The 24656-nt window shown below is 42.2% G+C and overlaps 2 protein-coding genes across 2 annotated transcripts in view; both read left to right on the top strand.

Moving 5' to 3' along the window:
• Positions 1 to 303: 303 nt before the first annotated feature.
• Positions 304 to 4881, top strand: kpna2 (karyopherin alpha 2 (RAG cohort 1, importin alpha 1)). The gene is made up of 11 exons (XM_088436686.1): positions 304 to 328; positions 532 to 650; positions 742 to 882; positions 1957 to 2045; positions 2270 to 2538; positions 2622 to 2716; positions 3489 to 3752; positions 3836 to 4069; positions 4163 to 4345; positions 4426 to 4575; positions 4662 to 4881. Exons 2-11 carry the CDS (start codon positions 594 to 596, stop codon positions 4749 to 4751), a joined length of 1572 nt encoding a protein of 523 aa, XP_088292812.1. The 5' UTR covers positions 304 to 328; positions 532 to 593; the 3' UTR covers positions 4752 to 4881.
• Positions 4882 to 5536: 655 nt separating this feature from the next.
• smurf2 (SMAD specific E3 ubiquitin protein ligase 2) overlaps positions 5537 to 24656 on the top strand; it is a 44783-nt gene continuing 25663 nt past the window's right edge. Inside the window, exon 1 of the mRNA XM_088437315.1 lies at positions 5537 to 6012. Within this exon, the coding sequence (XP_088293441.1) occupies positions 5961 to 6012 (52 nt within the window). The 5' untranslated portion in view covers positions 5537 to 5960. The remainder of the gene's footprint in view (positions 6013 to 24656) is intronic.

Below are 24656 nucleotides of genomic sequence, written 5' to 3' on the forward strand. Positions count from 1 at the left end.
ACATAACATATACTAACTTATACTTCGTTGTATTGTCGAGTCATTGTAATAAAAAAAAACAGTACGGTATATGCATAAGCACAATATGGCCATGGCCACATGGCCAAAAGATGGCTTATCAGTGGACACTGGACACGTTTACAAATCTCGCGATCATATGAATGGGGACATCACTTCCGGTGCGCTGGATGTTTCTTTTCAAACGGTCCAATGACAGGAGGCGGCTGGAAGCTTGTGCTCAAACAGTCCAATCAGAATGGTTCCCTTCAGGAATTTAAAGGTCTGGGCGTCACATACCACACAATTTGAAACATTTCACAAGAAGCAGGTAAGCGACTCTCTTGTTCATCGGCCTGACACTTTTTAATTATTTTTGCTTTATTAAAAAAATAAATGTATGCTTAATGTTTTTCCTTATAACATGGTTTGGACATTTTTTTTGATTACTGGTCCTATTTGATAAGCCTGTCGTCATGCTAGTGTCACGAGGCGTCGCAAAGTGGTTAGCTAATCTTTTCTTTTTTACGGCAGGAATTCCCTTCCCGGCATCAAGTTTTCTCACTGTCGCTGAGCTTTATTGACATTGTTGAATAATGTCCGAGAACGTCGCCCGCTTGAACAAGTTCAAGAACAAAGGCAAGGATGCCAATGTAAGTGAGCGAGTCAAAAGTCTGAGGGATCGGTTTCACAATGGCGCATCATTTTGCGACATCGTTGGTTTATGTTCAAAACTTCACACAGGAGCTTCGACGCAGAAGAGTGGAGGTGAACGTCGAACTCCGCAAAGCTAAGAAAGATGATCAGATGTTCAAACGAAGGAACGTGACAGCATTTCCAGATGAGGCCACTTCTCCTCTTCAAGAGAAAAACCAAAACGGCCAGGTAAGCGAAGTCTAGTCTCTTTTTGAACGTGCCCATCTTTCTACTTGTATCCGAGAACAATGGCCGTTATCGATATGATACGTACGCTAATCGTCACTGAATTCTCTTGTCTTTGTCTTGGTCTTTTAACATACGTGAAGATGGGTCAGCAACGCCATTTTTGAAGTCTCAAGGAACAAGATTTTGAAGGGGAAGATTTAAAAAAGTGCTGGTAGAAGTATGAAGCAATTAATTCCAATCTTGAGTGAAGGGGCATTTTGCCACTTGCTGTCAATTAATAATGACAAAACAGTTTCTCGGGTAACAGCCAATCACAGCTCACCTGTGTTCTGAGTTTGGTCATGTGACATTCACAAGATGAGCCGTGGTTGGTTGGTACCTGTACTGAAACATCTGTGTCATTTTCAGTAGTGCACAAGCGCCAAAATGGCCACACCTTGGGAGGAGGAAAATGAATAAATAAACTAGTGGATTTTGCTGATTAATTCATCCATCAATTTTCTGTAACTAACCTTCACTAGGGTCGCTGGATTCCACAAAAAGAATGATTGCAATTGTGTTTCTAAACTAGTGGGGATGTACATGGAACATTTGTCTTGACTTTCTCCAGAGGTCTGTAAGCATTTGTGGTAATCGTGTTTTTCATAAGGGTCTGGTCACAGGACTGATCCATTCCTCGGCTCACGCCCCCTGGTGGCGCCATGCGTCCATTACGAGGAAGGCGTATTAGAATCCTTTGGAAACAGGAAATAGCCTGCCACTAAAAGGCAGGCATTATATAGTAATAGATTCATTTAAGACAATATTAAAGTGCTTTATATGTCGTATTGGTAATTTTTGGTCGTGGAGTGAAAAGGAGTTTCTGATTTTTGAAATGGTTTGGGGAAACCGAGATAAATTGAGTATCTGTTTCACTTTTTACTTAAGTAAGCAATGATACCGTATGTATTTTTTTTAATTCATTTATTTATAATGAGATTTTGTAGACATTGGCTAATATTGGTGGGGATTTCAGTTTTCAAAAGAAAAACCTTATTCTATGTTATGATTTGGTGTTTTGTATTGTTGTTAAAGACTTCCAGCCAGTGGACGGTCGCAGAGATTCTCACTGGCGTCAACAGTGGCAATGTGGAGTCACAGTTGCAGGCAACGCAGGCAGCACGGTAAATGTAATATTCAATTATTTGGCGTTGAATCGTATCTTAATATTTCGCCATGCATTACTCTCCTGTCTTCAACCGGCTGCAAAAAAAAAAAGAGCATTCTTAATTTCCCTACCCGGATAAATAAAGGTTAAATACGTTCATAGACTCTAGCACAGCTGTGAATGAAATTTGGAATGAATTCAATCACATCTGTAATCCCTATTTATGTATCGCGAACGCAGGAAACTGTTGTCCCGGGAGAGGCATCCCCCCATTGACCAGATCATCGGCGCTGGTCTCATCCCCAAGTTTGTGGCCTTCTTGGGGCTGTCTGACTGCCCTCCCATCCAGTTTGAAGCATCTTGGGCATTGACCAACATCGCCTCTGGGACGTCAGACCAGACTGCTGCCGTGGTCCAGGGCGGGGCCATTCCTGCTTTCGTTCGGTTGGTCACATCCCCCCACCAGCACATCAGCGAGCAGGCGGTTTGGGCTCTTGGAAACATTGCGGGTAATCAACACTTGTTTCACGTCATAGGCATACGCCAATTAAAAAAGTAGTGCGGCGTGATCATTTTCAATTGTTTTGCTTAGGCGATGGATCGGCTCTGAGGGACAAAGTGATCAAGCACGGAGCTGTGGCCGCCCTGCTCAGTCTGCTCTCCGTGCCTGATCTCGCTGAATTAAGTGTAAGTTCTTGTTTTTGGATGTGTTTATTATGGCTGGTTGAAATCTTAATCAGGGATAAAAGTGTTGCTTTCTGACTGTCCCAACACAAAATGCTGGCGCTATCTGAAGTTCTTTGTGCAGCTGCGGAGTAATTTGTGTTCATTAAAGGCATGCGCAGATAATTCCATTTTGGCTGTTTTTTTGTTTGTTTGTTTCCCTTCTTCCATCCGTCTGCTTGCTTATAGTTGGACTGGGTGGAAAAACAATTTTTTTTTCTAACAATTAATTGATTACAATTTTAATTGAAGCAATACCTTTTTGTTTTGTTTTTTAATGTGAAAGCTGTCTAAAATGTTCAAGTAATGGATACTGATCTTTAATGCGTCATATTTAATAGCTTGTGCAAAAATTAGCTCTTCAAAACGTGTGCAACTTGCGACAAAGTAGTCCAAACTATTATAAATGAGCTTACATTCTGCCTCCCATGCAAAGCTTCAATTTATTCATTTGTAGTTATTTTCAAATGTTTTTTAAAGACAATTTAATGGAATTGTGATTTTATCCATATGAATATAATCATTTAAGCCCTCCCTTAGCTGTGTGCAAACATTACACACACACAAATTCATTGTTTTTTTTTGTTTTTTTTTTTTTTTACTTTTTTGCTAAATGTCATGATTGCGTGAGACTAGTGTCGTTTTGAACTCATTATTGAGCTAATTCTTTTATAACCACTAGGGGGCAGCCAAACTTCAAATGTAAGTTTAATTGGACTTTCTTGCTTTTCCTCAGCCTGGTTACCTGAGAAACGTGACCTGGACAGTTTCCAACCTGTGTCGCAACAAGAACCCCTCGCCTCCTTTAAGCGCCATTGAGCAGCTCTTACCTGCTCTCATACGCCTCCTTCACCACAACGACAAAGAGGTGTTGGCCGACGCCTGCTGGGGAGTTTCGTACCTGACGGACGGTTCAAACGATCGCATTGAAGTGGTGGTACAGTCGGGACTGGTGCCTCGCCTGGTCGAACTTCTCGGATGTGGAGAACTGCCTGTGGTGGTGGGTTTTCTTGCGCCCCCCCCCCCCGAATTGAAGTTGTCCTGTCACGGCGTAAACTTGATGAGCTCTTCGTGTACCCTCAGACCCCAGCTCTGCGCGCCATCGGTAACATAGTGACCGGCACCGACGAGCAGACTCAGGCGGTGCTGGACGCCGGCGCCCTGGGCATGTTCGCCCCATTACTGCGCCACAACAAGGCCAACATTCAGAAGGAGGCTGCCTGGACATTGTCCAACATCACTGCGGGAAAAGATACCCAGATCCAGGAAGTCATCAATGCTGGCCTGGTTCCACATTTGGTCAATGTGCTTGTGAGGGTATGCCTTCACTTCGCTCCTCTGCTCTTTTCAAACGTCCACACCGGGACGGGCCTTTCATTCTCTTGCCGGGTTTCCTGCCTTTTTACGCAGGGTGACTACAAAACCCAGAAGGAGGCTGTATGGGCTGTGACGAACTTCACCAGTGGGGGCACTGTGGAGCAAGTGGTCTACCTGGTGCAGTCCAACGTGCTGGAGCCTCTTCTCGCTCTTTTGTCCTCAAAGGACAGTAAAACCGTTCTTGTCATCTTGGATGCCATCACCAACATATTTTTGGTTGGTGCAGCTCAATTTTGAACGACTATTGCTCATTTGAAAAGGAAATTACTGAGCTTGTTCCCCCCGTTTCCTTTTAGGCCGGTGACAAAATAGGGGAGTCGCACAAGTTGGCGCTCCTGATTGAAGAATGTGGCGGTCTGGATCGGATCGAATCACTACAGACTCACGAGAATGAGATGGTCTACAAAGCGTCTCTCAACCTGATTGAGAAGTACTTTTCGGAAGAGGTAAAAAAAAAAAAAAGTAAATATGCTGTATATTTTCTGTATATTCAACATTCTCACCTTTTCTTTCCCACAATGTGAAATCCTAGGATGAAGAGTTGCAGTGCGTCGCCCCAGAAGCAACGGCCGACGGTTATGAATTTCAAATCGGTGAAAACCAGAGCACTTTCAACTTCTAATTCTTTGCTCGCTTGTGTCCTCATACGGTTTGTCCTTCATGTCTGAGCTGTTCTGTGGCCTGTTGTATGTTCTGTACATACTGTTTTAAAAACTTGATGAACCACATGTAAATAAAGCTGATGAAACTGTTTTGTGATTTTATTTTTTTTTTTAACCCAACTGCTTATAAGAAAAAAATGGATGTGAATGTTTCAGGTGATTGCCTGGTGATTCTTTTTAAATTGGCTTGAATCGTTCCATAGACAGTGACGTGTGTGTGTGTGTGTGTGTCTGTGTGACTCAACTATTCAGATTTTAATTGTCAATTTCAGATTGTTTTATTAACTGCTAACAGAAATACATTGCTCTGCAGTTCTATACCACAATCTACATGCCAGAATTTTAATATTGAACTTCAAAACTATAAATTCCCTAGTTTCTAACTGGTTATTTTTTTTGTGTGACTCACGTTAGTTGCAAAATAGGGTTAGAGGGGGGCTGATATCTTCACGGATCACTTTGGTGATAACATGACATCATTAAACTCACTTCAGGAATATTTCTCTTAACGCTTACATATTGTAATCCTTACAGAGAATATTGAAAGGAATTCGACTTGTACATTTCCACTTTTAGACCTATAAATATTTGTGACAAAAAAAAGCCCAGACGCGTTCCCAGTTCTAAAAAAAAAAAAAAAAAAAAAAGGGAGGGGGGGGGGGGGGGCGTGAGGATTCCTTGTGCTCTTAAAGCGACAGTAAACCGGGAATCCAACCTTGAGGACACGCTCAAGGGGGGTTGCGCGAGAAGGTTGGAGGTGCTGTGCCACATGTGAGGGGAAATGTTTGGAGCGTTGTCGTCACTGGTCAGCTCCCCGCAGCCGACGCAGAGGCAGAGGCAGAGGCAGGGGCAGCCTCCTCAAGTGGGCTACACGCCGGAGGACTCCACACTTCAACTCCCCGCCGCCAGAGGAGAGGACGGCTCCCAGGATGTAACAGCGCCTTAAGGAGAACTCATCTCTTTCAATGCAACGACGCTCCATTCAGGATTTTTTTCAAATGCTTTCCTCTTCTGCATTTTTTTGCAATGGCACTTCTGTCCACCTACGGGCCACAATGCCTTGATTCCATTCTCGTCTAAAATTGGCGGAGAGACTGATCAATCTTGTTCTTTCCCCCCCACCTAACGACTCCTTTTGTACGCGCCGTGAAGGCTGGAACAAAGAGGTGATGTCTAACCAAGGAGTTCGGCGGAATGGACCCGTGAAGCTGCGATTAACAGGTAGGTCGCGATTTTGTTTGAACCCCCCCCCCTAAAGTAATGCTTCTATTCCGTCGCACACTAGCTAAGAGGGCGCAGTGTATTTCCTGGATAGGAGGAACAGTTCCCATGGGCCACGGAGTTGGCTCGTCGCCGCTTCACTCTTCCTGCATTTCTGCCACTAACCTTTTGACAAGTGCAATACACTTTCAACTACGGGGGATTTTCACATTTTGGCATTCGCGCACCGGCTTTGCTTGCTAACGCGTTTTACCGATTGTGATTATAATCGTTAATGGGAATTGTGATTGTCGCCGCTTAACCAGCCGTAAGTCGGGTCCCGCAGGAGTTCAAGTAGCTATTGTGCTGTCATTATGTTAATCAAGTTGTTTTGTGCTCTTATGGATGTACGTGGCAATATAAGTTTGAATCAACACATCTACTTGTCACAGTCTCGAAGGCAGCCGTCGGACCGGTCGATGATCACGCAGTCGTGCTGTCAGACGAGCTTATTTAAAGTTGACTAGCCGGCGTTAGCTCGCACGCTCGTTAGCTCGCTCGCGACCGTGCAATAATCAAGCGTTTATTGCTTTGAGTGACAAATAAATCAGTGCTTTTTCGTCTGTTGTCACTCTGGGTCCAGCATTTCACAAATGCCTGTTTAGATGAAGTTATTACGCTCATTAATGAACATTGATTGTTTTGGGGAGTAAAAAAGTTAATAATTTATAATTCATTCGACAACTTTGTCATTTTCCATGTACAATTGTTATCCTTATAAAAACAATTTTCGCCAGTTTGTCGCGTGAAAATGACGTCATAGTTTGTCTAATCACCAATCATGGCTCACCTGTTTTCTCGGTTTGGTATGTGATGTCATTTTTAATCGACATGAAATGGCAAAATAGGTTTATAAAGTTTATTTTCTTTTTTTGATGAAGTTACCGATTTAATTGTAACTTAATTTTTAGCCTTTTACTTCTGAAAAAGGCAACAGACGTATCCCTTTTATTTTGTTGTTTATTCAAAAGGCACATCAGAAGACAGGATGAACATAAACACAACATTTAGTTAATTACACAGAAATTTTATACTGTAAAAAGTACAAATAACGTTTGTTATGTTGGAAGATTTTTCAAAATGGCAACCATATTCTGCTCCGTTTAAATGCCACCTTTGTTAGAATAAGCAAAAAAGAGAAAACTCATTATTGTTATTGAAACTTGACTTTTTCAAACCATGCATAAATTGCACAAATCGCAACAGTCTTGATCACCAAATCTAAAAACGTTGGGACATTTTAACCCGGTGACGATGTAGTTGTGCTTCCTCCAGCGCACATTCTCTACGCTGTTTGGTTTGTGCCTTTTCAACACAAACAGCAACAAGGTTTACATGAGAGCTCAATGTTTTGACTGCGAACGGCCCGACGGCTTGCCCTTTTTTTGATCTGCTTCCAGCACCTGACCTGCATCACATTCCCTGGGAACTGTGTGTATAAGTGCGGAAGGGCCAAGTGAAATATTTAAGCGATGGTCTTTTCTGATAGGCGTAAGTGGAGACAACTGGGCTGATTTTAATGAGATGGATTAATGACCCGCACGCGTTTGATGGCCAAGTTAACTGCAAGCTTTCACATATGTTTAAGCTTGTCATAAATCACGCGTGCGCAATGAGAGAAGTATCCAAGTATTTGTAAGGCGATATGTAGTTTGGACTCAGCGCCTTGTTGTGTTGATACAGTAGACCCTCCCAGTGAGGGAACTAACGTAAAAATAATCGAATCCAGAACTGTTTCCATCACAAAAAAGTTGCCGTAGTACGTTTACTTATTTAAAGGCTGAATTTACACTGCATGGTGGAAGTAGAAGCAATTCAGATGTGCATCGTGGCAGTGTAAGAAAAAAGATGGCTGGCTCCTCTTCCTCCAGATTTTTTCGGATTAATTTTGTTCTATTGCTGGGTGAAAAAGCACGTTTTACTCAGCGGGGTTTCTTCAAATGTCCTCTGTAGGAACGGCAACTATGCCAAGAAGTCGTCATCAAAACGTGCACAGTCATTGATGTCTATCGCGCCAGCCTATATGGAGCAGTCCAGCTCTTCTAGCTAGCGGCTAATTTATGCTAGATGCAACTTTAACAGAGCCCGAGCCAACAGTAAACACTGGCAACAGGTGCTATATGTTAATGCGGTATCTAATGTAATTAAGTCATTTGTTTTGCGCCTTGAATTGGTGATTGAACTTGATTTCATCACAACATTGTGTTGTTTATATCGTTAAGCGGCCAGGAACAACTTTAAAATAAAAGCACTAACAACGATTGTAGTAATTGGCTTGATATATTTTTTACATGAATTGGCGGTATCCGAGGCAAGATTGAACGCATTGAGCAGTTTTTTTGTAAGCGAGGCGTTCAGATGCCTCCGTGCTGATGCTTGTGTGATGTCATACATTTTGTTTCCCGGCAAAATATCCATCCGCATTCTACCGCCACAGTGGCATCGACATCCAGTTTATTCTGATTTTATTAGTCAGGCATGAGGAAATTCAGTTTTGATGGGCTAACCTATGATTTTATTTCACATCCACGGTTTAGTACTTTCTTTTGTGTGGCGCCGGCGCTTTCAGGCACTTCAGCACACTATTTTATCGCGCAAGTGCCATTTTACAAATCCAAGGCGTCCATTAGACTGTGAATTAGTTTGTCACGGCGGTCGGAGACTGCCGCGGTCTCCTGGAATGTCAGGAATGTCAGCCCGCTGTGGAAAATGGAGCAAGCCGGACCTCGTAGACCAGCTCTCCTCGTCCTCGTAACGCCGAGTGACGCCGCACACCCCGCCGCGCCGAGTAACAATAGTAACTCAGCACCTCTTCAAACAAACGAGTCCTTTCTCCTCGGACAAGTCATCCCAACGGAGAAATGCATGGCGGGAAAGGAAGCGCAAGAGGAAGGACACCGTCTGGCGCGAAAACCAAGACCTTCACCGCACACTGTCATTATGCGTGTCTTTGTTTAGCGCTTCACAGCTGTGTATATACAAGCTGGATCACACTTCCGCGAAGCTTCGCATGCAGTCTTGGGCCCGAAGAGAGTCGCCGGGCCTTCGGGGCCGCTTGTGGGTTACTCCCACAAACCCGACTTTGGACGCCTTGCTACATCCAAACAGGCCCGTAGCCGTTTTTGCCCGAGGCGTCCCGCCTTGTTGACGAGCCCACGTGTCCATTTGAAGCAGATGTCTCAGATGTTTGTCAGCTATTAAAGTCGGGGAATATGTCAGGCAAGCTGCTAAGACTAACACTTGGAGTGAAAATTGCCCCTGGAATACACAATGGCTGCCTGCCAGTAAATTGTACAGCTGATCGCTCGAAATCACGTAAGGGATAAAAACAGCGCAGTCGGCTCCCCTGAGTGAAATATTATCAATCTTCATTAACCTGTTGTGTCACCGTTTGCTTTTTTTAACAACTGCGCACAAACGTAGCCAGGGATTTAGACCGACTGACGATAATAAACATTTATTGGACAGAGATTAAAAAATAGCAACATTAATTGATACCCTGTCTACTAGTCATTTTTGATCATCACTGATTTGTTTGGATGCCTTCTTTTTAAATTTAGAATCATCCAAACGAAGACCCCGCCGATTAATTCAGTCGATTAATTCCCTTCGAACATTATTTGCCGATTATTTTTCACTTTTATGCATCCTACCCATTCACAGCAGTTGTAACAACGTGGTTATTATTTCCTTTTTCTCTTCTTAGCTGGAAGTCACTACGTGTCTGGTTCGGCATATGGTTTGCTCGTCGGAATTCTTTGGTGTGGCGTGGATGGACGCGCAGTGCTAGAATCTCAGTGGGATTCCCCAGTACAGTATTCTCAATTTGCAATCCCACCTCTTCCTCTTTGAGTCACTCCTCTTCTTTCCGACCCTGCGCTTTTCGCAGCCACTTTGCTCAGAACTGTCCAAACTGTTGCAGGAATATCCAAGAGGACTAAGATGCAGGAAGTAAACAATGTGCAGAGCGAGCTAAGCTGTTTTGATGCAGTTTTGCTAGTCGGATGAAATCGGCATTGTGGTTTAGTAAAAAGCGAGCACGTGACCTTCTGAGCTGGTAGAGTTTTGACGTGCTTTCACTTGTGATGCGTTCATGCGCTCTCTTTGTCACAGCTGCGCGAAAGCGATTTGGGTTTATCATTCGGGTGTTCGGGCAGGATCGGCTGCACCGAGCCGTCGTCGACGTGCAAGCATTCCCACGTTTGGCTTTAGCAAGCGCACGGTGCACGAGATGAAAAAAAAAGACGAGAATAATAAAACGGGGGAGGTAATGAGCGGTTGTTCTGCGCCGTTCGTAAACATTTTTCTTCTTCCTGCTGAGAGACTCCCATAACTTTGAACATTGTTCCATCGATTAATGAACTGGCTGGGCTTTGCTTTCCTGTTGCTTCAGCTGCTCCTCAGCAAGGACAGAAAGCATCCTGCGTTCGCTCTACCATCAAATCCAGAGGTGGCCAGATGGAGTGACTGGGCGAGGAAGCGCACTCAGCCCTCAATAGTTATCCAAATGTCAAGCCTCGCAGAGCGGGAGACCCCCAGCCCTTCTTGAAGATCCCCCTGTCATAATAAAGTCAAGTGTTACAGTCGTATTACTCAGCAGGGAGCCCCGTTCACGGTGTGACTTCCAAATCCGCCTCGTCGCACCATGTGCGGATTGTAGATTGACTCTGGGTTTGCGATATTAGCCATTACTAAAATGATATCTGCTGGGGCTGAACAATTAATTCAACTCAAATTGACGTTGCAATGTCATAGAATGCGATTACGGGCTTTATTTTTTCTATATATTGGATATACATTTCCCTATTAGGTTTCGAAGTGTCTCTGGGTTCAGTGCTTAAAATAAAAATAGATTGTGTCATCAAAATATGACACAAATAAGAATATTGGTTGGCATTGTTTTTATCTGATATAAGATTTTTCGACTGGAGTTTATAGCTGTCACTATCAAATATTTTTAAAATCGACGATCCCATTGATTAAAAGGCATTTCACGTCACAAGGAAAGCATTTAAAGAAGACAGTAGGGAGCTGAAATTTCACCCAAATGATGACTACATGTGAACGTTCAACATGGCACAACCTCTTATCACGATACCAGAAGAGCGCCATCCTTTGCCTTAAGTACAAAAAATATGTAGAAAATATGGCCCAAAATGGTCAAAATATTGCACAAGTGGAATCAATTAATCTTTCAAAACATTTTTCTCGACCAAAACATGTTTGTATAATATATCTGATGTAGTGTAATGCAATACATATTTATTTATTACTGGTCAATTCATTCATGCATTGGAAGAGGACCTTGAAAAACACTCTTAAATGCAATTTTGAGGGAAAAATGTAGCTGTTATTGTTCTGTTTCCATTTTGAACAACTCAATCTATTTAGGATTTTTATGCTTTTTATAATACTTAAAGTTGTTTTCAAATATTTGATGCCAAATACCACCTAAAAACATGCTCAAAGTAGGATGAACATTGATGGAATATTTACAATTGCGAGTAATGTAGGCATAACCATTTTAAGTGGTATTTCAATTACCCTTGATTTTTATTTATTTTTTACAATTTTTGGCCGAGCTGTGTCCAATTCAGTGATGACACATGACTTATTTGACTTCTTTCCGCCCACCTGAATGTGGACTGCCCCTGCTCTTCCCCTCTAACGTCCCCATTTTTTCGATTTATGTCAACCCGGCGTGCAGAAAATCTCCTTTAATTACAGCCTATAAAAATGTTCTGTAGATAAATACGGTGAGGCAAAGAAGAGTAGTTATATCTCAATTCCATCACTGACTCTGTTAATGTTTCCTTGTCACAGTGAGAGGAAGCGCGCTATAATCGTAATTGCGGATGTAATCGCTCGTAGACTGCAGCATGAATTTGCATAATGTAAACCCGCACAACAAAAATCGGGCACAAAGACGTTACTTGTCGCTCCAAAAAACGTCCGTTTACAGTGTAAATTTGTTTGAAAAGTGAAAGGCGAAAATCTTGTCTTTTTCAAATCGTTAAAGAATATCTTTAACATAAAATGATGTGGTTGCTCCTGAGCTTTGACTTTGACACCTGTGGCCTAAATGCAGCCACACTTAAACGATGATTATAGGACAAAATCAGACCTAAGAGGGACGGACCGGATTTAGTTTAAATTACAATAGACGGGAGACGTCTGGTGCCGGGTGGGATGCGGCCATTGAAATTGTACCTACGAACAATCCGACTGAGGTTTTCCTGTTGTTTCTTTTTTTTTTCTTGGAAAAAAATAACACTTATAGCACATACTTGTTTATAAGTCTCGGATGCCTTGAAAATGTATTAAAACATTCCCACGTCCATAAATGAGGTCTGTAGTAGCATATTATCAATATACATGAAAATACCATTTAAATTGGAGATCCCATAGAATTTGATACTTGTACAAAAAAGTGTCATAGAAGTGGAAATTACTTTGTTGCCAAACACGAACAATTGCACATCTAATTATGTCCCTATACTGTATATACACCTACAATACATAGTAATCAGTGTAATCTATAGTTACACACATATATAGAACATATTATTGATATATTTCCGCAGTGCTCGATCGTTAATTGATGAGAAATTGTACCACGCAATCTAACTTGTCGTCTATGGAAAAGTTGCTAAATGCCACGAGAATTAGTTGATAATTACGCATTGAACTGCTGAGATGCCATTTCATGTTATTCCTACAATTCCTATACCCACTGCGACGTTTACTATTATATTGCAATTGAAATCAGTTAGGGGTGACATTTCACCAGAACATCTTTATGTTTATTTGTCTTGCATCTAACAAAATTTAGACCGCAGAAGCTTGTTGGCTGCTGTCTATGGAGAAATAATCAGTGGAAATTCAATAGTTTGCCATCACAAAGCTTTTTACGACAATACAAAGCAGGCGTTCTCTGTCAAGGTTAAACATCTTGACACAAAGAAGTTCTCCCTTCCTTTGTTAGCACTGACACATCTGATTATTAATATTGTCGGCTAGCGCTGTCCTCATCAGTCTAACAAGGTTGCTTCAGCAACTGTGACTAGTTGACATTAAAAGTGGGGACTTTTTCAATTTGCCAGCGTGTCCACTTTGATGAAGGAGAGAAACGTGATATAAATCCTCGAGTGTGCCAGCTCTGCTGAAAAACCGCACAGACGGGGATTGATACAATTAACTCCGACTTGCGTCAAGCGGACGGGGGTCTCGCACGTCTCCGGGGTTACTTACTGGAAAGTGTGCGTGTACGCGAGTGTTGTTGGCCCAGAAACCGCAGAAACTCCAACAGCTGACTGGAGACGTCTGTCTGCGTCCCGGCCCGACGTTTGAGCCCCTTCGGTCGCCAAAGGAGACGCGATCAGAAGAGAGTTGTTTATATTCACGCCGGATCGCGTTTCAAATGGCATCTGTGCTCACGTCGAACAAATACACCAGCGGATTTCCTTTCGCACGGAGGCAAACGTTAGATTGTAAACCCGGGAACTTTTTGCTCCAGATCTGCAAGAATCTGGTATGAGATCTGGTATGAGAAACGTGAGATTTACAAATATATGTACGAAATACATACACGCACCCCAGGTGAGAACGATTTAGTATCCGAGATGTAGTATAGAAGCGTTTTGATGACATTTCAGAGATTTCAACTTTCCCGGTTTGCCGTCTTAGGGCAAATATACACGAACATCAACTCCTGGACATACAATATTTGATCCTGATATAGAAAACAAAATATGTCCTTAATTACATGCTTGCATCTCTCGTCACACGTAGCGCGTCGCTACTGTACCGGATATTCCGAATTTAGCGTGTATTCACACTGGGCCTAGTCTATGTACGTTTGCTCACATAGGAGCAAGGGTAGCATGCTGTGGATTATTTTAATATGCACTGAATAAAACATGAAGGCTCCACCAACACCTGCTGTGTGAGGTGATAAGTGTGCACATTAATTCGCAATTCATGCTAGCATAGTGATCATGGCAAACGAGCAGGCTGTTGAAGATTCATTGTGCTGATATTGCTTGGAGCACGAACGCATACTTCAGCCCGTAAACTGAAATTGCTGCAGTTTAAAATGCTCATTCTTCTATATTGCCATGTATAATATAGAGTATGCTATTTCTGAAAAACATCTCGTATTTTTTCAGACTATATCACCCACACCTTCAACTTGTTGAGCAATGAGTCGTATTTCTTATACCTTCTGTTGCTGGTTCATGTTCTTTGTTTGAAAAATATCATGTTATCATCTCGTCTACAGTTTCATACAAAAAATAAATAAAAGATGTTTAAAAGTTAGATGCATTTAAGAGTACCAATCCCAAGTGCTGGCTGCAACTTTTAGTTTCCATCGTTAGGGGGAATGTGCTGTTTTTTTTTTTTGTTTTTTTTTTATTGCAAAATAATTTGAAAATAACATTGGAACAAAACATTGTTCATCGTATCAGTTGAAGACTTGCTCAAACGTGGGATTTTTTTTTTTGAAGTATAGTTTGGCAAAGAGCTTTGCTATGGCTCGTTACATAACATTCTTTTTTGCTACTGTATCTGTGGCTGCAGTCGCAGTTCTTTGCTTTGCATTTATGTGATAGGCTAAACTTGGGCTGCTTCTGTGGGAAGCAAACTCCTTTTTTTAAAATAATGCTTTCTACGCTAACCAAAATTTGTGTTTTTTTTAATTTTTTAAGTTAATTTGGAGAATCAGGCCGACAACTCCTACATGCTCTTTCATTTTTACGTCTTCAATCTGCCCTCCCACTTACAACAGGAGCCTATCACGGAATGCCAATCAGAAACTTTACCCAATTCAGGGTGTGACATTTGTTTTCCAACACTCAAGTACTCAAGCAAAAGAAGCCCAATGCAGAAAAAATAGATCAAATCTGCATACAGAGAGCATAAGTTTAGCGGCAAAAAAAAAAGATTAACATGACAGCAAAAAAACAACTTAAACTATGACTGTAATTAGTCGGAGTTAACGTTATTTTGACACCCCTACTTTTTCTATTTCTACATTAGGTACCGGTAAACGTCTATTAAGTCTGTTATATTTTTTTTCTTCCTTAATGGATCTCTGTATAATACACTTGGAATGATTTTGACTCATTCCATATGGAAAAAAACTGTGTCCGCTTTTACGGTGATTGGGATCCACACTGTACTGTGCCCACACTTCTACTGTATGTTGCAATACTTTTAGGAAATGGTTGAAGTGTCTCATGAATAGAATAACAAGGAGCAACACCCGTCGTTTCAATCAGCTCATTGTGCGCTTGAATCCAGAAACAGTAGCAATCATATCGCCCTTTGAGAAGCCACGCAAAGGGATGACGTCATTGTCGCTCGGTTAAATTTAGGGCGCACGCATGATGTCATGTCTTGTAGCTCTGTGCAATCCTCTTCACGCACGGCTGAAGAAAAAAGCTGTCCCCGACACGCACCTACCTGCGCACCATAGCGCCACCAACGTGAGACGTCAAATTCTAATTCACGTTGACGGCTGCCCATGAACGCCTCGTCACACAATGACAGGAAGGGGCGAAGGAAAAAAGCAGTCGTGGCCTTCCCTCCCTGTGCCATTTGTTTCCTCATCCATTTTCCATTTGCAGGACTTCTGAAGCTTTCGTTTATGATTATGACATAACTGTCCCGATTCTTAAAGTCTTAACACATTCGCTGGCGGCGTAGACGGTAGGAAAGGTGGGGTGGGGGGGTGGGGGGGTGAAATGATGTAACTTTTGTTTCGAAGTTGCGAAATCATTATTCGAAACCTTAACTTCCCCGGCAGAGGCTCCAGACAGGGCAGCGGCGTGCTCCTCGGCTTCTGTGCGATCCGCCCCGGCTCCATTACATCAGCGGGGGCAGGGGAGCCAAGAGGCGAGGAGAGCCATGCGGCCGCTCGGCTCGGGCCCCCCGCCAGCGGCGACGCAAGCTCGCAGAAGTCCCGAGCCCCGCTCCGACCCGCCCGCCCGCTCGCTGTTTTGACCTCTCGCTATAGCGGCGGCGGTGACGGCACGGTGGAAGACTTTACTCGCCTGGCCGACTCCCCGTTAGGCACGTTGTCGCGGAAAGAGGGATCGATGCATTCCGCGGGGCCAACGAGAACGCCTCTGAAATTTGCCAATGCGGCATGGTTTCCCACTATTCGGAGCTGAAAATAGTCGGGGTGGACTCCTCCGTTATGCAATCGCAGAGGGCTGAATCACAGAGGGAAAAGGTGACGTGAGATGGGTGAAATGTTCTCACACTAAAATGTTGCCAGTCTCCAGTCCTCTCGCGCCGGCGTGCGTGCGTGCGTGCGTGTGTGAGCTGAGTTTCCTCATGTCGTCAAACTGGTTCCTGTTGAACTCCTCAAATGCCGCTATTGTTAGAATTGTTTCGGTCGCTTTGAAAACGGGTTTGTTCAGAAGGATATTTACCAAAACGGATGTCATGTGCAGAATGTTACAGCTTCCTGCTAAGGCTAGAAGCTGGAGACATGCCTTTAAATTATAGATCAGTGGTGTCAAACATTTTTTTTTATTTTGGGACGCATTGTAGTGATAGTTTCTGTCAGAGAATGACTGTAAATTCAAATAGATTTTAAGTGTGTTGATCACAAATTTTTCAAGCTTTGATACCAAAAGCCGGCAAAAACTGTTCAAAAGAGATTTGGAGAGTAAGAATTTTTTTCTTTCACTATATTTTTATAAGTTAAAGACAACTTGCAATTTTGGTATTTTAGTCAGCAACCTGAAGTCAAATCAGCATTCCAAGGGCCACAAAAAGTGAGGTGGCGGGCCGGATCTGGCCCCCGGGCCTTGACTTTGACACCTGTGTTATAGATGCAAGACAAATTGCTTTTCAATACAGTGGAACCTCTGAAGGTTTGTGATGTAAGCAGACTTGCATTCAAAGCAGACCATTTGTTAAATGGGCATTTATTTAGCCACTTTTAGCAGGAAAACATTTAAGATTTTTGCTAAAAGCAGTCCATTGTCATTCATTTGTTGGGGTGTCAAAGTTAAAGCCTTAACTGTGGAGAGAAATCCTCAAAACTCAGTCGTATTTACTTCCTGTGGCAGGTGAACGATGCAAAATTTGCAACCAGACATCGAGGCGAGTCACAGGCACAAAGACTGACAAAGATGGGCGTTTGAAAGTAAAACTACTTTAAAAAGTTGCTCTACAGCTCAATGGACCATTGGAAAAATTCGCACCATTTGCAAAGCCAAGGTCATTCATTGTATTTTCTATACTTCTTTGACGTTCTTTGACTTAAGTTAACGCTGTCGACTGCCACGTGCTCTGACTTATGCTCGTACAAATTTGCGTTTATGTCGTCGCGGTTGGAACGGGACAGAGCTGGGTCGTAAACCGAGGACCCCCCCCCCCCCCTTTATTCTGAATGATGGATGAATTGAAACCAAATCTCAATGTGGGATAAAGCTTTCTCTCATCAGTTGTTTCCTCCACACCAACTGCAGCGCTTTGTACTTGATCACAGACGTGCGCCCTCCCCTCTGTTTTTGAGGGATTTGAGGCCCCGAAACTGTCAAAACAACTCCAAGAAACAGCGACGACCACCATGAATAAACCACCGAAAATGGAAAACGTTAAATTGTGAGGCCGCGACGTAGCCGTATGACCATCGATTTATGATTACGAGCATTTAGATGGACATTTGAAACCTGAATTCAAAGAAAAAAAGTTAGGGAAAGATCATGCAAGCGATCCCCACGACCGGACAACGGACATGTAATGTCCTGATGTTTAAATAGTCTTGGCGCTGTAATATTGTGAGAGATCGTGTCTGGATCTTTCAACACGCTAGCAGGTGGATATTTTAATGGATGATCGTGATGATTATGATTTATGGCTACTCTACGTAGACGTGACCTTTTGCCCTTTGGGGACCCAACGTGAGGATATGATGTCTTTTCTGTGCGGCGAGTCATGGAGGTTTTATGCAGCAGATGTCCTTAAGACAAGTTTTTGTTGCTTTGCCCTCATTTTTCGAGCAGTTTTTTATTTTCTCCGTCATATTCCCTTACGCCGGTCTCGGAACGTGTGAGATTAAGCGGGAGCACGGCTTTGAATACCTAAGTAATTGTTTGAAACTCAAGATGTTTTCCTTTCGTTTAAGCGCGAGTCTCCCTGTTTTCCTCTTTGAACAAAATGATGCATGGGAAGAGCGCGTTGCTCTTTTTCCCCTTCTTAAAGTTCTAAATCTTGGAACCGGCTTATTTTAGAGGCATTAGACAAGTTTCCTGGAACTTAAAAGTTCCATGATGATTCTTGTGTATTCTGTAGGCTGAAACCAAAGGAGATCTTATCAGATTTGCATAAGAAGATCTGAGAAGAAAGCTAGGTTATTTCCCACTGTCAACATGTCAGCTTGCCACAACCACATTTCCACCGTCCAGTGAAAATCTGGACAAAGTTCCTGAAATTCTACCCTGTGTCCTTATACTTAGGCCTTTAAATGGAGACAGAATAGCATAAGTGGTGTAGGCAGGTCTTTAAAAAGCAACCCGCTTTTGTCATGAACGCCATTGAGTGCGCTTAGTGAAGGGACGGTGTGCTACGCTAGTTTTTTTGGGCTATCGCACTGGTCCGGTGTGATGTTTGATTCGTAAATTTTATGTAGAAATATACCGTCAAAATGCTTAACCTTTGTCGAGGACCGTTTTAATTCCTTAGCTGGCATTGTGGACTTCGTTTTCAACAATGTAATGTTTGTTATGAAAAAAATTCAAAGCCCTGACTTCAGGCCCGTAAGACCCAGCAAGGCCTTCTTGTTCCACATCAGTGAAACGTGACCTAAAATGTTCAAAATGCAAACAAATTCCCAGACGCAGTCAGTGTTTTTTTTTTTTTTTTTTGACTGTGAGGGGAAAACATTTTCTGCCATTTACATTTTTCTATGACACAGACAAGCTCGGCTCAACTCCACTCACCTTGTTTTGGGGGAAGTCTGCTTTTCGGTTCAAAACATATCAGTCAAATGAACAGCAACAGTGGGGGAGAACGAAGGTGGTTTGGAGACTGAGAGCAGCGACAAAATACGCCAAAGCAAACATAAGCATTCGGTACGTTTTAGTTTTGTCTTTTCTACTTAGGGTTAGGGTCAGATTTAACAGATTTATCGTGAACAATTAATTACTGGCATAGATATAGTGTTTTTAGTTCAAAAGACATGATTCTAATTTTCATTCCGTAACTATGCCCTCTGTGAATAAGAGTTGCACGTGTTGGATTGCACCCAAAGTGGACACTGATTGGCTGTCACTGTGTTTGGCATACCCTGATTGGTCGAAGTTCAGGGGCTGAAAATTGAAAAGTATTAACAAAAAAAAAAACCTGATTCTTTCCACTGATTCAAACATGGATGAGCTGTAGATTGTGGTATTCAATTTAATTTAGGGTTGGGAACTCTTGACAGGTAATTTGACAGATGATGCTTTGACCAGTATTGCAATTTACATTTTCGTGGACTCAGTCCCACCGGTGGAGGTTTTACATAGGCAGCATGGACAAAAAAATGCTCAACATACAACCATAGGAGCTTGATTATGGTGATTATGGTTTGGAGATTATCAAACACATTAGCTGATGACGAGCAAGTTCACACACCACTTCCTTTTAGTTGTTGTAAAGCCTTGCCGTGACTAGGGAGGGGTGGGAAAGGGAAAGGGAAGCCTTTTGTTTATAGGTGAACAATGCTAGGCATGAAGGTGCACGGTCCAAGGATTGGAGTCAAAACATGGATGTTAGACAGAAGACAAAAAAATGCAGAGGAAAGGTAGCAAGAGTGTGAAGGAGGTGGGAGAGTAGTGTTATCCAAAGATGTGTCAGACTGTCTGGGGTTTTGGGTCAGCACGCCGGACCGGAGGAACCAGGTGGTCAGGAAGGGAGGTTCAAAAAGGGGTTCAACCTGAACTTGTGGTCCTGAAGAGATTTACTTCGTCTTGCAGTTTAATGAGTCCTTGCAAACAGAGGAATGTCTGAAATTTCTAAAAGACCTACTGCTCTCAATTTCCCTCCTATTAAACAGTTGACTTTAGGCAGGAATGGAAATGGTGGAACATTACCAGGCGGGTGTCTTGGTTCCCACACACCCCATTTCCTCCCCCTCACAGTCTCCAGTGTAATGGTTAACCACAGAGCAAGAGACTGGAGGCACTTTGAGCCCACTTTTCCTCCCCACTGTGCTCCTTTCATTTTCCCATGCTTCAATGTTATTGTTGTGTGAATTTAATTCTTCTGTTCGCTTGTATGACCAAAAAAAAAAAAAGACATACAGCTGACGTTTCATCCTTCCATCTGATTGTTACCATGGCGATGCCTGCTCCTTTCCCTCCCCCAGACGTCACGTGACCTCTCCCTGCCCAGGTGTTTGGCTTGCGTCTGGTGAAGCGCATTGATTTGCTCGCACAGTGGAGCTCTTTGTGCGGTCAGTCTGGGGGAAAAGTCAGCCAATCCTCTCCCCACAGGTGGAACTCAAACGTCAGCCCAAAGGCTTTGGTCTGCCCACGCCACACCGCCGTTACCACCCAGAGGAATCCATTTGTGTTGAGCCGCGCAACGGTAACGGCACAGGCGTAGCCGTTGTGTGCTGCGCTTGTTTATTTACGTAAAAATCCAACGTAACCGCGGGGAGCATCGGAAACTTGAAAAAAAAACAGACTCGGAAACTGCGCTAGAAAACTAGACTCCGGACCTAGACTCAGAAAATTGGACAAAATAGGAAAATATTTTTCTGGTTTGACACACTAACAAGCAGACCCGAGAAGAACCATAGCTGATTCATCAAGTGATGGGTAAATGAGGCCTCATGAAGCGTATCATTGGGCAAACTATTGTTACTGTGTTGGCACTCTCACTTTGTTGATCAATGGGACACCTGATGGACCTTAGTTGCATTGCAGCTCATAAACAATATTATTTAAGATGGTATTGTACGTCAAGTTGTATTATTTCTATTTTAATCCAAATTTAAAATATCTTTGAAATGGAGCCAATAAACACTATGCATGTGCCAATGTGAAAATCAGAACGAAAGTCAATTTTTCTATGTGACTTTTTATTAAAAAAAAAAAAGAAATCTCTCCAGTGTTGGGGCTGTAAAATGATTCATTTTATTCTGCAAAACTCGACCTCAAAGGTATCTATGACTGGTGTGTCTAAGAACAACGGAAATAGGCAAACAACACTCCATCAAGCATTCCTGTCTCACCTTATAATATATATAATATACCGTACGGTAATCCAATGTATTACTCTGCACAATTCTAGTGGCCGTTTGATTTATTTATGTGTTGCATCGACGGATTACACGATAAAAGGCAAGAGTGAAAATGTTTGCGCTAACTTATCAATCACACTATCCATTTATTCAGGTTTCATTTGCTGCAAGGGAGAAATGTCTCCCATGCTCATTTTTTTTAACGTCTTATTTCTCTTTGTGAATTTCTCATTTGGTGCTCATCCCGTCTGTCCCGTCTGCGTTTTGTTGCCCCTTCCCCTCCCTAAAGCCCAGTCATTAGTCGGAGCTGCGGCGCGACCGGAATGAGAAACACAGGCAGCACAGAGACACCCTTCTCTCAGTTTTGCCTCAACACTCGTCGTCGCTATGACGACAGAGGATTTCAGATGGGCCGGCCGGGATGCGAAAGGGTTATTTGATGCTCTTCCGGGAGTCTGTGTTTTTGTTTGAGAAAAGGGTATGATAGAATGAAAAGAGTCAGTGATTTCCAACATTTGCTTCTAAAATTTTCCCAACCCGTTTACATAAGAAAAAGGAAAACCGAAGTGATTCATCCGCTGGCTAAATACTGAATACAAATGCAACGTTTTAATTGTGAATGGGTTGATTTTGGGACTGACTTTAAACCTAGGGCTGGAGTCTTGTATTTATTTATTCATTTATTTTCAGGCACTTTAATGCCTTTTTATATTAGAACCTGTAACCTGTTATATACACTGTAAAAAAAAAAGTAGTCAACTGTTGTTAAAAGTTGATTTATCTTGCTTTTTTCTTTTGCTGATGTCAAAAATTACTGTACTGTTTTAATTACATTGATATCATTTTTATAGATAATTTATTCATAATTGGGGTGATGAGTGTGGGGTGCCAAGTGTTTTTTCTTTCCTACAAATAATTGAGAAGCACTTATTATAAAGCGATGTTTTTTTTAGGGGGTAAAAGAAAAAAAAAAAACGCTATTTCCGTCTTATTAAATTTTGGAATTACATTTACAGTGGCAAATGAAGGCATATTATATTCAGCAAATGCAAAACTTAGATCGTGTAAGCTAATCTCACGTATCCCTTGAAAATGTAAAAAATACTTGTATTCAATACGTATTTTGTTAGCATTATTGACCGATCACAGCCCGTTTTTACGCATTCAAAGTAAAGCGCCGTTCTTCGGCATATTTGATCAAATATTCCCGCCGTCTCCTCTCATTTTCTGTCTCTGCAGTGTTTTTCTTGCGCCGCATGCCCAGACCGGTCACATGTTGATGCTGTAACTGAACTAGACACATTTTTATAATGGATTGGCTCTTAACATATCACTCATGGCACGCTCCATTACCAAGGGATATATGATGGCGCTCGCTCAAGGCTTTCCCATGCGATGCATTTTTTTATGATTGGCTTTTATGCCTCTTTGCATTTCAACCTCACTGCTGATACCTTGCTAAGCAATGTTCTGATGATGATTAATAATGTTAGGAGGAAAAAAAAAACAAAACGGTTGACCGCATTTTGATGCGTCTTTTGCAGAGCCTGAAATTTGGCAAATTCTTGTCAACTTAGCTACTGTCTAGGACAGGAGAACAGCACCGCTCCTCACTGCAGGCAAAAATGCGCAGCTACTAAATCACACAGCAGAGGCACGGATACTGGCTGACTGGGTTTTTATTTTTCCTAGATTTCACTCAGCAATTTCTTTTCGTTCATTGTCGTTCCTGCGTTGTAAACTGGAAAATGGATTCTCTTGGCCACGTCAAGTCAAATCCTGTATTTTTACATGTTCGACGATACTTAAGTGGCGGAGCATGAGTAAAATCATCTGACAGGGTAGACATGGGCGGATTTAGACAATGTGATATTCTTGAGCAAAAAAAAGAACTATTTTAAATGGGAATTTGAATATTTGGTACATTAAGAAATGTATGTTTAGTACAAATGAATAAGTACAATAGTATTATTTTTGTAATTGTTCTTAGCAAGTTACAGTGCCTCGTCACTACGAAGCTATTTTTAAGACATGGACCTCCTATTTATCCTCCTTGCATGCCGAGAATAAATAAAAAAAAAAAAAAAAACAGCAATTGCCCTCTAATTTTCAAGGCAGGTTGTTGTCAACTCTGCAAGCACTAGCCATACCATATCCCCAAACTGCACCACACTATAAGGCATGATGCACCGTGGGAAAAAAAAATCCTCAAATTTGGTGGGTGTGGGAAAAAAAAATCCTCGGAAATGTCTTTAAAAACAAAACTTTGAATGTTATCACCGAGAACCCTTAAAATTATACATAAAGTTTGTATGACTAACATGAGGATAAATTTCGGTTTCTGGTAAAAATGTGCACTTAATTTAGCCTTTTTTTTTAAGTCGCAATTTGATAGCCATCTTGTAAGATCCAAAAGGGGTAACATCTAGCAGCCAATCACATTTTGCTCCATTTAAAACGCCCCTTTTCTTAGATTAAGCAAAAAAGAACAGCGCACATTACCATTTATAGACACTATTAGCGGCAATTGAAACGTTTTAACACTGCGGTAAATAGTCCAAGCCCATTATGAGCCCATGACTACTTATTCTTACAAGCCTGCTGCAAAGTTTGATTAACGCAGGAATTCTCTGTTTAATTCAGTTGAAAACAAAGCACTTTGCGACAAAAATGATCTCAATGAGTCTGGCGTTCGAGCAGGTTTTATGGAGTTTTCTAATGGATGGAATTCCTGATTGCTGTCCTTGCATATTTTTTTGGGGGGGGCGGAGGGGATCCGAAGTTTCTTACTCCCATTTGGCTTCCCCGCTGCCACTGTCTTCCTGCGTCGCCCAGTCCGGTGGTTTTCTCTTTCTGTCCTCCGCAGTAATTCAGCCCTATATGTTTTTCTAAGGATCCTATACAGTATATGTTTAATTTTAGTGTTCTCTTCCTGCAATGTGGCTCGCAGAAGAAAACATACGCGCTTATTGAAAAGCGCAGTCTTTCTTCAGCGTGGCTTTCTTTTGGCTCATTGTGTGGGCCTCCTGTTAACCGTTAATTTCTCAAGGCCAAACTTAGAAAACAGGTTGTCATTGATTGAGCTTTACCTGTGCCCCGAGCAACTGGGATTTCACTTTTTTTGTCCACGTCAAGTCACCTGAGATCAAATGTGATGAATTTGGACGCTTAATTCAAGCGCAATATTAATCAGAGTACCGTTTTATATTATTGTAATTTTTTTTTTTTTTTACTTGACTTACTCTTCAAAGGGAATTCATTTTCACCAGAACCATCCACGCCCCACAATCATACTTTTACGCCCTTTGGTTATGCTCAGTTTACATTATGTTCCCAGTGGGCACGATAGCGCCGGTTG

The sequence above is a fragment of the Hippichthys cyanospilos genome, chromosome 16 (assembly GCF_059441005.1).
Source record: "Hippichthys cyanospilos isolate Australia breed blue-spotted pipefish chromosome 16, RoL_Hcya_1.0, whole genome shotgun sequence".
Classification (NCBI taxonomy): domain Eukaryota; kingdom Metazoa; phylum Chordata; class Actinopteri; order Syngnathiformes; family Syngnathidae; genus Hippichthys; species Hippichthys cyanospilos.

Bases quoted from the DNA above. Each gene is read 5' to 3' on its own strand.
- kpna2 (XM_088436686.1), top strand. From the start codon at position 594: ATGTCCGAGAACGTCGCCCGCTTGAACAAGTTCAAGAACAAAGGCAAG. The intron at 2,717-3,488 runs GTAAGTTCTTGT...GCTTTTCCTCAG, and splicing joins CTGATCTCGCTGAATTAAGT to CCTGGTTACCTGAGAAACGT. The intron at 4,576-4,661 runs GTAAAAAAAAAA...GTGAAATCCTAG, and splicing joins AGAAGTACTTTTCGGAAGAG to GATGAAGAGTTGCAGTGCGT.